The sequence below is a fragment of the Pomacea canaliculata genome, linkage group LG3 (genome assembly GCF_003073045.1).
Source record: "Pomacea canaliculata isolate SZHN2017 linkage group LG3, ASM307304v1, whole genome shotgun sequence".
NCBI classification, from domain to species: Eukaryota; Metazoa; Mollusca; class Gastropoda; order Architaenioglossa; family Ampullariidae; genus Pomacea; species Pomacea canaliculata.
Window position 1 is genome coordinate 16,788,590 of NC_037592.1, and position 17,207 is coordinate 16,805,796.

The following is a 17,207-nucleotide window of genomic DNA, read 5'->3' on the forward strand; positions in this document are numbered from 1 at the left end:
CTGTGCTGCCAAGTGTGAGGAAATGCTATGGAGATTTCTTAAAATATAAAATAAATATTCATCTTAGAAGTGCAAACACTGTATTTTATTCAAGCTTGGGAAGAAAGACTGGCGTACTAGAAAAATATGTGTATACTTTTGCCTATGCAAATCATTATTTTGAAAATTAAATTGTGTGCAGGTTACTATATATACACTGAAGCATCCCACCAGCCAGCCAATGCTACGGCACGTATTATGAGTCAAACTGTGACCATAAATAACACTGGTTTATGTGTTCACTTCTGGTTCCACATGTATGGCAGCAGCATCGGATTGCTTAATGTCTATGCTCAGCAAGGTAGAGTTCTTTTTTTTCCATCAAGTTTTTCAAGTTTTTGTTCACTTCTGCTTCTTATTGGTCCTCTGCCATCATCTTTCCACCATTGACTTCAGTTCTGTTTGTAAATCCTTGAATGCTCTCCTCTTGTTTGGTTGTCACTGTGATGGTGATTTTGTGTGTGTGTGTGTGAAGGATTAATGGCAAAGACACCACTGAGTCAAAAGGTGTGTACTGTCTGATGCCTTGCTAAAGATACTTGCCTGAACAAACTCATTGGATTATTTACAGTATTGAGACCATGCTTTCAAGATACTTTTAGATGTAATTGGGGAGGTGAGGGAAGGGTGTAGCAATATTTTAATAAAATTTGGAAACATAAGAAGGTTATGTTGAATATTATTTTAAAATACAGCATTCATGAGGATTAAGATTTACATTTATACTAGATACATAGTTTTTCCTCATATAAGAAATGATTCATTTGAAATGAACAAAAGCTCACAAGAACCCCCAGGCATGGAAGTGACTGGAGGAAGAAAGGAAGGAGGAAGAAGCAGAAAAGATACAGAACTGAATAGAAGGAGAACGGCAAACACACCCTTTATTAATGAGAGTGACACCACACAAGCAATTAATATGCTATAGTCTATGTAGCTTTTACCCTAAAGAGGGAAAATAATTTGTTGAGAGAGAGAATCAGTCACAGATCATAGTTATGAAAGACATCTTTATTTAAACCAACTTAAATGCCTACAATGTCATTTCAAAGGACTGGGGTAAGAGATTCCAAATAGTGGTAACTCAAAGAAGTACTACAGCAGATGCAGATGTGTTGGAACATATATACATGTATATGAGCACATGTATCTGCATGCCTGCTTAGAGGTCCATCATTGCTTCTTCTATAAAGTTGTTTTACAGTCCTTATCTTTACTTGAGATCTCTTTCAATGCAGGAAAAAATCTGGGAAACCCTCTGTGGACAAGGTCAGGTGAACAAGGAGACAAGTGGATCAGTGCAACTCTATTTCTTACACCCCAAGGTCTCTCTCCTCTCCAGAATCAGACAACTATTGTGCAGGTATGAAGCTTGATGTCTTTTTTTGCATCTTTTACAAATATAAGAAAAGAATGTCCACTGTTATTTATTACCACAAACTATAACAACATGCAGATCTTTGCAGGGAGGACTAGACTGATGATGAGTAACATTGACACCATCAACCAGAGATGTCAAATTTAGATACCTGAAATAATTAAGTTGCCTTATAAAACAGCTATGATGATGATGATGATTTAAAACAAACCAAATTCTGTTTTCTCTGTATAATTTAAAGGTAGAGTACATCATTTAGGTGCTTTGGCTGTGGGGGCATCGTGATAATCATGCAACCAAATCTTGCCATTTCTCTGGCATTCTCTTGGATTTGCCTTATACATTTCATTTGAAAAGTGTATTGCCTGAGCATTATGCTTTACAATCGAAGGCTATCTTTGTGTGTGCATATGTGTGTGTGTCTATATGCATGATTTAGATTGTCTTTGAGGGTGTACTTACTAGAGGCTACCAAAGTGACATAGCACTGGATGACATCTCCTTCAACAATGGCAATTGCCCTACATCAGGTAAGACTTCCTTCTTTGAAGCTAAAAATGTTAATTATTTTGTCTCTCTGCATTCCTTCCTTGGAACATTACAGAACAAAATATACATCAATTTTCTAAAGTTTAGGTTTTCTATTCAATAGTATTTTTCATGACAAGAAGATGTTCAGCTGTGTTTTGCACATTTCTTTCTTGCCGTTCTGTGAATAAATCGTGACATATTGTGTGGGATCTAGATATTTGATCTACTATTCACATAGTAAGCATATTTGAACTAATGAGCATATCTTTTTTTATATTTCAGTCAGTTGTAGTTTTGATTCTGATGATATCTGTGGTTACCTGCAAGAAACAATTGCTAATTATAGCTGGACCAGGCAAAGAGGTCACACACCAAGCTCAGGAACAGGTCCAGCCGCAGACCATACCTATGGCACAATGAGTGGTAAGTCAGACTGGTATGGTATGTGTGACTTGTCCTCAGTCTTGTGGAATATCTCATATCATGTTTTCTTCACACACACACACACACATGCACATGTCTGTATTGGCGAGTGTTTAAAAACAGTTAAAGGTCATTTTTTGGAGGTACCTTTTTTTTAATAATGACTGGTAAAATGAAGTGGAAGACACTATTTTCTTATTTAAATACCATCCCAATTCTCCTACCATTCTGTTCTCGAGATAAAAATGCCTAAAAACTTCACCATGAGCACAAAAATATCAACAATATTTTGTGAGGATTCTACATCGATATGTTTATGTTGTGAAGGTCACAGCCAATGGAAAAAAAGCTAACTAGGATGATATGTTAACTAGGCACATCTGTGGACAAATGTGACATCACGAATTTGACTTCTTTCAGGGCATAGTGATGTTTGAAGTAGTCAAAAGTGGAAGAGGGACGCTCACCCAGATTTTGGGAAAAGTTGATTCTTATTCTGAGTGTTCCCCAGTCATTAGAAGAAAATGTTTAATGTTTGTACATTTTCAAAATAAGCTTTTATCTGTTGCTTTCTCTAAGGGTACTACATGTATGCAGAGGCTTCCAAAGGAAATCCTGGCGAGAATGCAAACCTGTTGAGTCCTGTGCAGCCTGCCACAACAGGCAAGTGCCTTCACTTTTACTACCACATGAGTGGCACAGGCATGGGAACACTCATGGTGTCCATCAGGGCACGGGCTGTAAGCACCGTCATCTGGCGCCGCTTTTCAGACCAGGGTGATGACTGGCATACAGCACAAGTCTCCATCAATTCCAACTTTCAGTACCAGGTAAAACTTGAAACATCAAGAATAAGCGATGCAAATGTATATCAGCATAAAATCATATCATTTATGTATATACTTTGAACATTCAAAATTAGATCCTCTTGTTAAGTATAAAAGATGATCAGCTAAATCATTCAGGGTATTATCATTTTATGATCTTTAAGGTCAGTGACATTAAAATCACTGTTAAGCATAAGGGCTATGCAGGTGGGTCACTGTTAGAAAGCGCTGTTAAAAGCTTGGCATACAGGCTTACTTTTTTTTCTTTAACCTCAGACACTATAGTTACAAATGTCATGACATTAACTTATCTTCGCAGGTGGAGTTTCAAGCTGTCCGGGGAAGCACTTATCAAAGTGATATAGCTATAGATGATGTTGAGCTGCAGGATGGCCTCTGCTCACTGCCAGCTTCATGTGACTTTGAACAGGGACAATGTGCCTGGAGCAATGATGACGCTGATGATGACTTTGACTGGATTCGCTCTCAGGGCTCCACCATCACTGCAAATACTGGCCCTACAAGTGACCACACTCTGCAGAATATTAAAGGTCTGTGTGGATGTAGGTGTGTGAGTGCATACACATACATGTGCATGTGTGTGTGAGAGACAGAAAGAGACTGAAGTTACGGTAAACAGGTAAATTACTTTATGGATCTTTCATGCAGACACTGCTGCCAGCAAAAAAGTAGACATCCCACTGAGTTGCTTGCTTGATTTTGCAGGTCACTACATGTACATAGAGGCATCTCAACCTAGGAAACCAGGAGACAAAGCTCGACTGCATTCAGAGATTTTGAATAACAGTTCACATCCCCAGTGCCTCACCTTCTGGTACAATATGCATGGAGCTGGCATGGGTACCCTCTCTGTGTATAAGAACCTAGTCTCTAGAACGTCAGGACTTATTCAGCTCTGGACACTGAGTGGAGACCAGGGAGCTCAGTGGCAGAAAGCCTCAGTCCCTGTTCACGACAACAAAAAAGAGTTTATGCTGGTCTTTGAGGGAGTGGTTGGCAGTTCCTACCTTAGTGATATGGCCATTGATGATGTCAGTCTGACAGATGGAGACTGCTCTTCTAGTAGTCAGCCATCAAAATTTACCTGCAGAAATCAGCAGACTGTGACTAGTGATAAAGTGTGCAACTTTGTGAAGGACTGTTCTGATGGCAGCGATGAGGTTCAGTGTGGAAACTGTACCTTTGAGGTAGATCTGTGTGGGTATAATGACATTAGCAAGGGTTCTTTTAGGTACCTGCGCACCAGTAATTCTACATCAACAAAGAGTCTTCCAATTCCATTTGACCATTCTTACAACAAAAACAGTGGATATCTGCTGTATGTGGACACAAGCCGAGGAACTTTCAACTCTTTGGCCACATTAGCAAGTCCTGTACTTCATCAGTCTTCTCCAGCCTGCCAGCTGTATTTCTACTACTTCATCATTGGTAGTGCTGGTGCTGGTCAGCTTCAGGTCTCCGTCATGACTGGAGACACCAAAACCATTGTCTGGCAGCTCCGTACCAGCTCTGTTACTAACCAGTGGCTACTTGCTGTGGCAGACATAGGTGCTTTAATGGAGACTTCCAGATTTACATAGAAGCCACGAGATTTTGTCATATGGCAGCCTTGTCATAGATTGATGTTCAGCTCCTTAACTGTGGATACCCACCCCACAAGCATATTGCCCTCCTGGTTCCTTTCAGTGTCAGATGGGATCGTGTATTAACAAGGATCAAGTGTGTGATGGGGAGAAGGACTGTGGTCAGCAGGATAATAGTGATGAAGCCACCTGTACGGCTGCCCACATGTGTGACTTTGAGCACTCACTCTGTGACTGGGCTCAGGATGTCACAGATGATTTTGACTGGGTAATCATGAGTGGTCAAACCCCAACTCCAGACACAGGTCCCTTCCGTGACCACACTACAGGTCTTGTGACAGGACATTATGTTTACACAGAGTCTTCTGCACCACGTCGCCCTGGTCAAAAGGCAAGACTACTTAGTCCAGTAATCCAGCCTACTACAGCCAGTGACAACTGCTATCTTGTTGTCTACTACAAAACATGAATGGTAGAACTATGGGTGACTTTAATGTCTACATGCAAACATCATCCAATGGTTACCTAGCACTTTGATTCATCGCTCGGGTGACCTTGGTCCTGTGTGTGGGTGCGAGATTCACGACTTCTTGTTTCTGCTCAACCATTTTCTCTTATAGTTGAAGGTGTTATTGGCCCTAGCTATTATAGTGACTTAGCTGTGGATGACATTGTGTTGTCAGCAGGCTGTAGATTTTCACAAAATACTCTTCCTACAGCTGGTTACACTGTAACTGACACAACCCCCAAAGTTTGTGCAACGAGCCAGTACCAGTGTGCAAATGGCGACTGCATAGACCAGTCTCGCTACTGTGACTTCTCCAAGGATTGTTCAGATGGCTCTGATGAGTTGACATGTGGCGCCTGCAATTTTGAGGCAGGACTGTGTGGCTACAAAGATTTAAGTGTTGGACGCTACAACTGGACACTGAGCTACCCAGCTTTGATGGGGTGGTGGCCCAGCTTCAGATCACACTCTGGGAAATAGACAGGGTCACTATGCTTATGTGGAGGGTGACAGAGGAGTGTTTCAACAAGTGGCCAGACTTCAAAGCCCTCCATTGCCAGCACTGTCTACTCAATGCACTGTTTCTTTCTTCTTTTACATATCAGATCATCAGTTAGGTCTCTTTCAGTTTGGGTTCAATATCAATGATTCATACAGAAATGTATTCACTATTGCTGGACGCTATGGGTCAGGCTGGGAACCAATGAATATATACATAGGTAGTTTAGGTGGTCTACCAGCAGGCTCTCATCTTGAGTTCCGTGTGACGCCTGGCCAAGGAGCTCTTGTCAACAACTCTGCTGACGTGGCAATAGATGATATTACCTTTACTTACTGCACTCCAAGACAGCTACCTCCCGCTGTCAGCTGCACTTTTGAGACAGGATTCTGCACCTGGAACCAGAGCACCAGTGACCAGATGGACTGGTTAAGGCACCAGGGCTCAACACCAACAGCGCACACTGGCCCATCTGATGATCAAACAACAGGTGTAGGTTACTATGTATACATTGAAACATCACCACCAACAAGACCAGGTGATTCAGCTGTCCTGCAGACTCCATGGCTGCTGCCTACAGATTCTGCAGGTTACTGTCTGACTTTCTGGTATTACATGTTTGGATCGACCATGGGTAATCTCACACTTAACTTAATGACACCACAGGGCATTCAGACATTCTGGTCTAAACATGGACCTCAGGGTGATCAGTGGAGACAAGCCCAGCGAACTGTTGTTTCCACTACAGAATACTCCCTCTTCTTCCAGGCTTTTTCAGGAGGTTACCTTGGAGACATTGCAATAGATGACATCTTAGCATTGAGGGGACCTTGTCCTCCTACAGCATCTTGTGACTTTGAAGAGGACACATGTTCGTGGACAAAGAGCAGCATGGGTAATATCAACTGGACCCTGGGCACCAATGGTTCTACAGCCATGGGAACAGGACCAAGACTAGATCACACATTTGGTTCAGACTCAGGCCACTTTTTGTTTCTACATGGAAGCAAATCAGGTGACCAGGCATTCCTTGCCAGCACATTACTTAATAGTGTTTCATCATTTTGCCTACAGTTCTCGTATTACATGCATGGACAACATACAGGATCACTGAATATATCTGTCACTATAAATGGAACTTCTCCGCCTCAGTCTATGTGGAGCCTGCAGGGAGACCAAGGAGACCAGTGGAAGCATGCTGCAGTCAGTCTCCCCTATCTGAGCAATCAACAGTTCAGGATTCTATTGCAAGGCATCAGTACTGGTGGTCAACAAGAAAACATTGCTGTTGATGACATCAGCTTCAACACTGGAGATTGTCCATTAGGTAGCTGCAATTTTGAAGCTGATATGTGTTCTTACTCTAATGTACTTACTGGTGATGACTTTGACTGGCAGAGAGGCCGTGGGGAATCATCAAGTCGCACATTGGGTCCATCTACTGACCACACACGCCACACATCATCTGGGCACTACATGTACCTGGAAACTTCTGGTGCCAACCTCACAGCAGGGCAGAAGGCGTGGCTAGTGAGTGAGACTCTACCATCTCCTAGAAATCCAACAGGAGGATGTCTTTTCTTCTATTACCACATGTATGGGGTGGGAATAGGCACCCTGAATGTCTACACATGGTCTGCATCCACTCATAACTTGACTCTCATCTGGTCTGTAAGCGGCAACCAGGGCAATGTGTGGAAGTATGGCTTAGCTCCTATACTGACTAACAACTCATATGAGATCACCTTTGAAGGTGTTTATGGAGGCAACACTACAGGAGATATTGCCATTGATGACATATCAGTATCATCTTATCAATGTTTTGGCATGACCAAGCCTACAACTCCATCAAGTGTTTTAATATCACCAGTGACATACCCACCTACCTCCATAGACTGTGACTTTGAGTCAGACATCTGTAACTGGCAGCAAGATACTAGTGACCAGTTCAACTGGGAGGTTCAAGCTGGCAGAACACTGACTGGGACAGGTCCCACTGCTGACCACACTTACAGTACTCTTCGAGGGCACTTTGCCTACATGAACTCATCACATGACTCAGCAAACAGCTCTGCTCGTCTGCTCAGTCCAGCACTGACCATTGGACCCCAGGGTGTCTGCTTTAAGTTCTGGTACTACATGTATGGAAGCTCTATTAACAGGTTAACTCTTCTTGCTCAGCGCAATGGAAAAAGTCAAGCAGTAAGCATTTAATTTTATCTTGATGAATATTTTATTTCTAAAATCTTATGGTAAGTTTTTTTACTCTAGTCATTTATATATTTTAATTTTATTTTGTTGTTATCAAAGGGGCTTTTTATTATAACTGTATATTGGTATCATTAACAATATTAGTCGCACATTAAATGGGAGAAATTCTGATGTTTCTGTTCCTTCTCAGGCCCTGCTGTTTGGAATTCTCTGCTAATTTGTCTTTGAGGTGATCCGGTGGCATAACGGTTTGTGCCAGTCACTAATACAGTGAGGTTTGGCTGTCGTGGATTCTTATCTTAGGCATGCTGTTCTTTCTCTGCATGTGGCATCTGTTTACAGGCTGACTTCCGTGTCATGATATAGTTCCTGGCTCAAACAAACACCAATATCCCCTTCTTTCTCATTGAACAATGTCTACATTTGAAACCTTTAAATCTGATCTCAAACCTGACTCTTTAAGAAATATCTTGTACAATCAAGGTACTTTTCTTCTCACTTCTTACTTTTTCATACCTTTTACTTCGTTCATATTTGTATCGTGGTTTTTATTCATTTATTTTTCTTGTTTAGTTTGCTGTTGGTTCATTTGTAGTCTTTTGTGTGTGATGTATTGAATTCACATCCACCTGGGAAATTTGCTTCAGAAATTTGGTTATTATTGCTTTTTTTCACAGACAGTAACACAATTGCTTAATGTATAGATACACAAAAAAAGAAACTTACAGAAGTTATACAAAAAGTACATTCATTTCTCAACAACCAAGCAATCATTTGAAACATTATATCAAAATTATGAAATTAATAAGAGAAAGGTTAAAGTTACATGCAGACCACAGTCTAATAGCTGCTGTATATTTAATTACTCATACATGCTGATGTCATAAAGGGAAAATTGAAAAAAACAAACATAGCTAGGGACCAGGTGCCACTTTTACCACGAGTGTTACTTAATGGTGCTTGAAGGTCTTTGGTCAAGTGATGTGTTGCATGTGTCCTAAGGGAAAGAAGTACACTTTAAACTGCCTTAAATAACACATTATTATATTTATTATACCTCTAATATTACACTTATCATTTCTTGAAAAATGTCTTTGAATGATACTGATAAGATGTTGGGTAAAAATAGAACTTTTATGTGAATGGTCATAAGCTCAGTTTTGATGAGGCCAAAACAAGTCAAAGTTTCTTCATTCTTACATAAATTTTTAAACATGTGATTCATGAACGTATAATGTGTTTAATTCATAGCTTGCATTTACTGTTAACAGGATTTACATTTATATTTACATTCAAACATGATATTATGCAATAATATCCCTCACATTTGCAGAGAAATAAGCACATGACAAGCACACCTGAAATAGTGCAAGCAGTTAGAATATTATTTGTAGTGTTTCTTCCTTCAAACAATTGTTTTAGTTATGGACACGGTCAGGGACCCAAGGACCACAATGGAGGTACGGTCAGGTACATATACGCACTAATGGATCTACAGTCTTCATCCTGGAGGGTCTGCCAGGACTTGGTGCACATGGGGATATTGCACTTGATGACATTTCTGTGAATGTTGACCGCTGCCCTGATGAAGTGATCTGTGACTTTGAGAATGATAAGTGTGGATACACTCAGGCATATGATGACAACTTTGACTGGGACTTGAATCTTGCTTCAGCTTTTGACACGATTTCTGGCCCCTCTGCAGACCACACTTTTGGTACATCTCTAGGACATTACATGTACACCATCTCCACACTACCACCTGGCAGTTTTGCACGAATGGACAGTCCCTTGCTGGGGGCCAACCTCAGGCTCCTGTTTGCAGTTTTGGTACAACATGCATGGGTACAATATTCAGGGAGCAATAGTAGGGACAGTTAATGTGTACACTCGTAGTGATGGTGCTCTTAGTAACACCATTTTCACGCGGACAGGAGAGCAGGGTGCTGAGTGGGAAATTGCCCAAGCCACTCTCCGCAGTACTGTCCCATTCAAAGTGACATTTGAAGGTGTAGTTGGAAATGGATTCTTCAAATCTATCTGTATAGATGACATCACTGTTCAGCCTGGTGCTTGTCCTGGTGAAGGTAACTGTGACTTTGAGGAGAACCTTTGTACATGGAAGAACACTGCTGTGGGAGATAACTTCGACTGGCTGCAAGGGCAGAACCAACCACTGGCAGGTTTTTCAGGCACTGTTGTTGACCACACCCTGAACACAGTCTATGGTGTTTATATGTACACTGACTCATCTCCACCTCGTCAGACTGGTGACAAAGCATGGCTTATTTCACCATCATTTGACAACTCTACAGCTCGCTGTCTGTCACTGTGGTACATGATGGCTACAAGAGGTACTATCAACATCAAAGTCATTGCTTTGACCAATGGTACTGTCATAAATGTTGTGGGTATAAAGCAGGTTAGTGTGCCATCTCTGTTGCTATGATTTAATTTGATTAGGTTAGTAAATACCTTATCTCTATTTACATGATATAACTTTTTATCATTAGGGAACATTGCAAGGCTATACCTATTACTTAATTATGTCAATGACATGACTTGAGAGACATACACAATATCACTGTTCATGATATGTAACTCTTCTTCAGGAGTTTAGAGGACATGGCATGCCTTTTGTTGCTCTGTGTGTGTGAGTGCGCATTCTTATGCACATGTTTGTATATGTTACACATGTGTGTGTGATCTGTGTGTCTGTGAGTCTTTATATCTGTGTTTGTGTAGCACTAGAAATTTATTGTTTTCTGGAAATTTATGTCAGTCTGCACCCTGTAAGAGTGCACTGAACACCAGTGTGTGAGGAAATACACTAATTTGATCTTTATTATTATTATCATTATTATCATATTCTTTCGCTGATGAAGACACATTGGTGTAGCCTAGAAAGCAAGAGCCATTATTCCATTTTTAAACAATTCAAGTTCATTTGAAAATGTTTCTCTTTCTTCTTGTTTTAATGAGTACATATATATATACACATGTGTCTGTGTGCTGTTATATGTACATCTTTTGATCATCATTTTCTCCAAATCATTACATGATGCTGTTTTCGTGTTTCAGGAGAGTACCAACTGGCAGTTGTCAAGAGTGACCATAGCTAACATAAAGTCATCTTACCGCATTGTAATCGAACACATTGTTCAGACTCCAGGTCTGAGTGATGTTGCTATTGATGACATCTCATTACAGACAGGAAATTGCAGTGTATTGCCCACAATGTCTCCACAGCAGTGTGCCTTTACATGTCCTGGATCGACCACATGCATTGCTCGCAACAAAGTCTGTGATTTTGTTTCTGACTGTCCCCATGGAGAGGAGGAAACAGCTTGCGGCTACAACTGCAACTTTGACAATCAGACTTGCCACTGGGTCAGCAACAGTGAAGGAACCTATGTCTGGACAAAATATCGTGGTGCTACTCCTGATTCCAACACAGGGACCAGACAGAGATCACACCACTAACTCTGGCCTGGGCTACTACTTGTACACAGATGCCTCTAATGGAACTCGTTATGATCAGGCTCTTCTTCAGAGCCCACTGTTCCAGAGCTCTTCACCCACTTGCCAGCTAAGCCTCTGGTACCACATGTTTGGCAGTGGAGTTGGAGATCTTTTTGTCATGAAGGAGGAAGGTGTCACAAAAACTTACTTGTGGAAAACTAGTGGTGACCATGGCAACCGATGGTATCAAGCAGTTATTCCTATTGAGCGGATGGCCTCACCTTTCACTCTGACTATTGGATCTACAAGATCCTTTAATGTTCTTGGTGACATTGCCATTGATGACATTTTTTTCCAGCACTGTTCCTTCCCAGACCCAGCTACCAGCTGCACAGCACACAGCACCTTTAAGTGCAGGAGCCAGGCTTGTGTTCCAACACAGAATGTATGTGACTTTGTTGATGACTGTGGAGATGGCACTGATGAACTTGACTACACCTGTGATGATTATATTCGCTGTGACTTTGAGACAAGCATGTGTGGATGGAATCAAGATACTACAGACAACATGGACTGGAGTCGACTTGCAGGACCCACCCCTACATCAGGAACTGGCCCTTTGCATGACCACACCCTGGGTACCAGTTCAGGACATTACATCTATGTAAAAAGCTCTGACCCTCACAAAGAAGGAGCCACAGCCAGGATTATTAGTCGTGCCTTTCAATCTTCTGCATCAGCTCCATACTGTCAATTGAAGTTTTTCTACTACATGTATGGCCAAACCATAGGCAGTTTGTCAGTTTACACTCGAAATTCTTTCAATGGTCCGCTTGTTAAAAGGTTCAGTAGATCTGGTGAGATAGGCAATTATTGGGTGAGCTCTGTGGTACCTATCTATGACACAAAGCCTTTCCAAATCATAATAGAAGCAACCTTGCACAATGCTTCTTTGGGAGACATAGGAATAGATGACACCATCTTCACTTCAGCATGCAAACTTCTGACAACAGACTTTCCCATAGGCACACCAGGTTCTTCAGTCACAACACCTTCACCTTGTGGTGACCCCAGTGTTTACTATCAATGTTTAAATGCTTCAAGATGTATATCCAGAACTCTGGTGTGTGATTTTGTTACCCAATGTACTGATGGTTCAGATGAAGCCAACTGTGGGACATGTGATTTCCAGCAAGGTATGTGCGGTTGGCAGGACATCAGTGTTGATAAGTATGTGTGGGAAAGACATAATGGCTCCACTGCTTCTGCCATTTCAGGCCCAAACGCAGACCACACCACAGGGAAGACCACTGGAAACTATATATATGTAGACTCAACTGCAACAGATGACTATGGGAAGGCAGTGATGATATCACCCATGTATGGTGCCATTGGTGCTGGTTGTGAAATCAGTTTCTGGGTGCACAAGAAGACTTTTGCATACCTGAGTCTTTACCTAGTTCCTCCAGGACAGAGTCCATATGATGGCCAGCGTATTCAAGTGTGGCAAGTTTCAGCATCTCTGGGCAGTAACTGGACCAGTGCTACAGCTGGTTTAGGGGCACATCCCCCTGGTTACAGACTTGTTTTTGAAGGTATTTTTGGCACAACAGATGGTGACATTGCTCTTGATGACATTACATTCAGTCCCAGCTGTGCTCTTGGCTCTAACATGAGTAAATGCCCATCAAACCAGTATCACTGTGATAACCACATCTGTGTAGACAAGACCAGGGTTTGTGATTTCGCTAATGACTGTGGAGACAACTCAGATGAAAAAAACTGCTCCAGCTATGTTGAGCGTTGCAACTTTGAGGTGGATTTGTGCAATTGGATTCAGGATCAGACAGATGTATTTGACTGGACCAGAAAATCAGGGTCTACCACCACAGCAGGCACTGGCCCTGACAGAGATCACACATTAGGCACTGAGACTGGAACATACTTGTACTTGGAGAGTTCTAACAGAAAAGCTAATGACACTGCCAGGTTAAAAAGCCTAATTTTCCAGCCAGCATCAGAAGGTCAGTGCTACATGCGATTTTTTCATCACATGCTTGGGAAGGACATCAATGCTCTTAACATCTACATAGAAGGAGCAGAACAAGGCTCGAGAGCACTGCTGCTATCTATTCATGATCAGCAGGGTGATGAGTGGCGCAAGACCATCCTCAGCATTGTTAGTGCATATAACTTTAGGATTGTGATTGAAGGGACAACAGGGGCCAGTGACCTTGGTGATATAGGCTTGGATGATATCTCTTTCACACCAGGCTGTCGTCTGGCAGTAGGGGCAAGTCTACCACCGGTGCTCCCAACAAGCACCAATCATCAGTGTCCTACAGGAACATTTTTTTGTGGACTAAACACACCATGTCGCTTGGATGTTTTACCTCTGTAACTTTTACTCTGACTGTGTAGAGGGCATAGACGAAGCTCAGTGTCCATCAGTTTGTGATTTTGAAAACCATGATTATCATTTTGTCCCTTTGTGTGGATGGACCAATCAAGCAGAAGGCAATGCAGCAGACTGGATTTTAAGGACTCCAAGTTCCTCAGGTTATCCTGCAGTGGATCACAATCCAGGGACATCTTCTGGACATTTTGTTGGAGTTATATTCCCTGTCACCCAGTCTGTGCATGCTAATTCATGGCTGGTGTCTCAGATTTATAGAAATTCAGGTCCTTCCTGCAGGTTTAATTTCTGGTACATGCACAGTGGCAGTACCATCCTTAATCTTTATCTATTTGTCAGGTCTGGTGGTGCAGACCAGCAAATCTGGGCACTGCCTGCCACTAGGCCTACACCAATGTTTGGCACAATGCTACTGCCTTGATACCCTCTTGTGTATCAGAATTTCAGCTTGTGTTTGAGCTGCAGGGACTGAGCAATGGCTATGCTGCTCTTGATGACTATTCCTTCCAGAACTGCGGATTACCTTCCATGAGTTCTTCTCCTCCTGTCTGCAATGAATTAAGTGAATTTCAGTGTGGCAATGGGCAGTGCATACCCAAAGGCCAAGTATGCGACATGCAGTCAGACTGCTGTGACAATTCTGATGAGTCTCCTTACCAGTGCTATGCATATAAAAAAATTGATTTTGAGCAGGGCTTGGATGGTTTTGTGCAGCTGACTGATGACAATTTTAATTGGACACGTCATCGGGGTCCAACAGAGACATCAGGGACAGGTCCCTCACAAGATCACACAACTGATTCTACATCTGGATACTATTTATATATTGAGTCTTCCCCTCCACAGCAGATGAATGACAAAGCTCGTCTAGCTTACTATCTACCAGCACCCACTCCTGGCTTTCATTGTAGCATGCGTTTGTGGTACCACATGTATGGAGCACACTCAGGGAGCCTTAACATCTACAGTCAAGATGCAGCAGGTAACACTATCCCTTACCAAACCCTGGCCTTAGACCATGGCAACCAATGGCTGAAATCAGAAGTCACTTTTGATGCACAGCTTCCTTTCTCAGCAATCATTGAAGGAGTCGTAGGGGTGGGACAACTGAGTGACATAGCAATCGATGATGTCTCTTTCACACCAGGATGTGGCATAAGATCACCTACTACTCCTCCTCCAACGCCATCTGTAACAGTGACACAACCCTCCACTCCTTCAACTTTCCCACCATGCCAGGCTAGTCAGTTCCAGTGTGCATCCACTGGCATTTGCATCCCAGGAGAAAACCAGTGTGACTTTAACACAGACTGTCCTGATAACAGCGATGAAATGTCATGTTTCACCATCGGTACCTGTACTTTCTCAGCCTCCTTTTGTGGATGGGCAAAATACATTCCTGATTTAATGGACTGGCAGCTTGTGAGGCCTAGTGATATTCACAATGTCATAACTGCACCACAGAAAGATGGCGATGGGTCAAGCAATGGCTATTTTCTGTACTTACAGGACACTCAAAATGGTAACACCAATGGCCAGACAGACAGACTTTTGAGTCCAGCGTACAGCAGATGTTCTGGAGAGTGCAAGATTCAGTTCTCATACTTCATACAGGGATCTAACCCAGGAGCTCTAGCTCTCTCAATCTTTTCATCTTCTGTGAACAACACTCTGTGGAAATCAGTCAGCACTACATCAGATCAGTGGGTCACAGAAACTGTTGGACTTGACCGGAGGAAAGATAAGTTCTCACTACAATTTGATCATGTAGATGCACCTAACATGTCAGGAACTATTGCTATTGATAACATTAAGTTTTCTAACTGTGAGCTACCAGTTCCTGTTTTAAAGTGCCCATCAGACTTATTCAACTGCTCAAACCATGCTTGTATTGATAGCAGTCTCATTTGTGATCACATGGATGACTGTGGTGACAATTCTGATGAAAATCCCAGTCTGTGTACTCAGTACAAAATGTATGACTTTGATGAAAACCTACAGAGCCTTGGTGAGTTCACACAGGGCCTGACCACTATAGATGATCAGCAAGACTGGTCACTGTACAAAGGAAGCAGTACACCGGGCCTTCCCACCATGGATCACACAACAGGCACCCACTATGGACACTACATCTATCTCTGGGCCTCCAACGGGACCAAGTTTGGGGACACAGCATGGCTTGTGTCTACACCCTTCCAAACCTCTACCTCAGACAAACCTTGTTCACTGCACTTCTTTTACTATATTTATGGCAACAATGGACATCAGATCAACATCATGTATCGTACACATCGCAATGGACCAGCAGACAAAGTGGAATGGTCAGTGAGTGGCAGCTATGGAGCCATATGGCAGAGAGCATCCACACAGATTAGTGTCTCCCAGCCATTCCAGGTCATCATCGAAGGTCAGCTAAGGGGCAGCAGCTATGGTGTAGCCATTGATGACCTTTCCCTCAGCCCTGGCTGCTCTGTCAGTGACAGTCCATTGCCAGCACTACCAGTAACCCCACCCACCACACCTCCTCCAGCCTGTACAAGCAACCAGTACTTATGTATCATCAACAGGATGTGCATCAGCAACAGGAGTCGATGTGATGGTGTCAGTGATTGCCCTGACTCCTCAGATGAACTTGGCTGTGGTGAGACAGTAATTTCAAGAACTAGTACAAAATGTTACATTGTCATAGTATTTTCATCTTTGAAAATAAGATATTAAACATTTTCACAGCCAAGATATCTAGTATTTTATTAGTTATGAAGTATTAAGATGTTTTTAGATAGAACTACAAGACTTTTACCATATGTATCCACAGTTTTAATACCTTTGAAAGACATAAATTTAGTACCTTTGCTGAGTTTATGTTCCAAACATGTTTGGTGCTTGTCTTGGGTATGTTGCAGCCTGCACCTCAAGCAAATTCAGGTGCAGCAATGGTCTTTGCATTAACTCTAACAAGAAATGTGATGCAGCCAATGACTGTAGGGATGAGAATGCATCAGATGAAAATGATCCAGACTGTGTCTTGTACTTGCGATTCAATTTTGAGAGTTCCAGCTTTGGGGAATTTACGCAAGGCCACACAGGCATAGAAGATAAGACTGACTGGCAGATTGGGCAAGCAAGCAGCATGTCATTCTCAGGACTTCCACATACAGACCACACCACTGGGAAATCCTCTGGACATTTCTTGTTTTCAAGGTCTCACAACCCTGGAGACACAGCCTGGCTCATTTCTCGGCCATTTGGAGCACAGCAGGACAGAACTGCCAGATGAAGCTTTTCTTCTATATCTTTGGCAGCAGTGTG

At 42.3% G+C, this 17,207-nt stretch overlaps 3 protein-coding genes across 4 annotated transcripts in view; all 3 read left to right on the plus strand.

Annotated features, from left to right (window-relative positions):
* The window catches only part of LOC112558982 (MAM and LDL-receptor class A domain-containing protein 1-like), a 30,586-nt gene extending 25,787 nt beyond the window's left edge, over positions 1 to 4,799 (plus strand). Inside the window, exons 41-47 of the mRNA XM_025229768.1 lie at positions 182 to 340; positions 1,278 to 1,402; positions 1,857 to 1,947; positions 2,231 to 2,371; positions 2,951 to 3,201; positions 3,518 to 3,749; positions 3,925 to 4,799. Coding sequence (XP_025085553.1) covers positions 182 to 340; positions 1,278 to 1,402; positions 1,857 to 1,947; positions 2,231 to 2,371; positions 2,951 to 3,201; positions 3,518 to 3,749; positions 3,925 to 4,799 — 1,874 coding nt within the window. The remainder of the gene's footprint in view (positions 1 to 181; positions 341 to 1,277; positions 1,403 to 1,856; positions 1,948 to 2,230; positions 2,372 to 2,950; positions 3,202 to 3,517; positions 3,750 to 3,924) is intronic.
* A 576-nt stretch (positions 4,800 to 5,375) lies between these two features.
* On the plus strand, positions 5,376 to 13,909 carry LOC112560004 (MAM and LDL-receptor class A domain-containing protein 1-like). 2 transcript variants are annotated; one of them, XM_025231541.1, is made up of 3 exons: positions 5,376 to 8,011; positions 9,443 to 10,442; positions 11,102 to 11,472. In XM_025231541.1, exons 1-2 carry the CDS (start codon positions 6,014 to 6,016, stop codon positions 9,899 to 9,901), a joined length of 2,457 nt encoding a protein of 818 aa, XP_025087326.1. In that variant the 5' UTR covers positions 5,376 to 6,013; the 3' UTR covers positions 9,902 to 10,442; positions 11,102 to 11,472. The 2 variants fall into 2 exon arrangements, with proteins under 2 accessions (XP_025087326.1, XP_025087325.1); XM_025231540.1 differs by lacking the exon at positions 5,376 to 8,011 and having other exon boundaries at positions 9,900 to 10,442; positions 11,102 to 13,909.
* A 479-nt stretch (positions 13,910 to 14,388) lies between these two features.
* Positions 14,389 to 17,200, plus strand: LOC112560005 (MAM and LDL-receptor class A domain-containing protein 1-like). Its single transcript, XM_025231542.1, has 2 exons — positions 14,389 to 16,539; positions 16,802 to 17,200. The coding sequence occupies exons 1-2, from the start codon at positions 14,427 to 14,429 to the stop codon at positions 17,173 to 17,175; spliced, it is 2,487 nt and encodes an 828-aa protein (XP_025087327.1). The 5' UTR covers positions 14,389 to 14,426; the 3' UTR covers positions 17,176 to 17,200.
* Positions 17,201 to 17,207: the final 7 nt, after the last annotated feature.

What these genes read in the sequence shown, in the direction of transcription:
- LOC112560005 (XM_025231542.1), top strand. Translation starts at nt 14,427, where the DNA reads ATGAGTTCTTCTCCTCCTGTCTGCAATGAATTAAGTGAATTTCAGTGT. An exon ending in CTCAGATGAACTTGGCTGTG is followed by an intron (nt 16,540 to 16,801) that starts GTGAGACAGTAA and finishes GGTATGTTGCAG; the next exon opens with CCTGCACCTCAAGCAAATTC.
- LOC112560004 (XM_025231540.1), top strand. Translation starts at nt 11,202, where the DNA reads ATGTTGCTATTGATGACATCTCATTACAGACAGGAAATTGCAGTGTAT.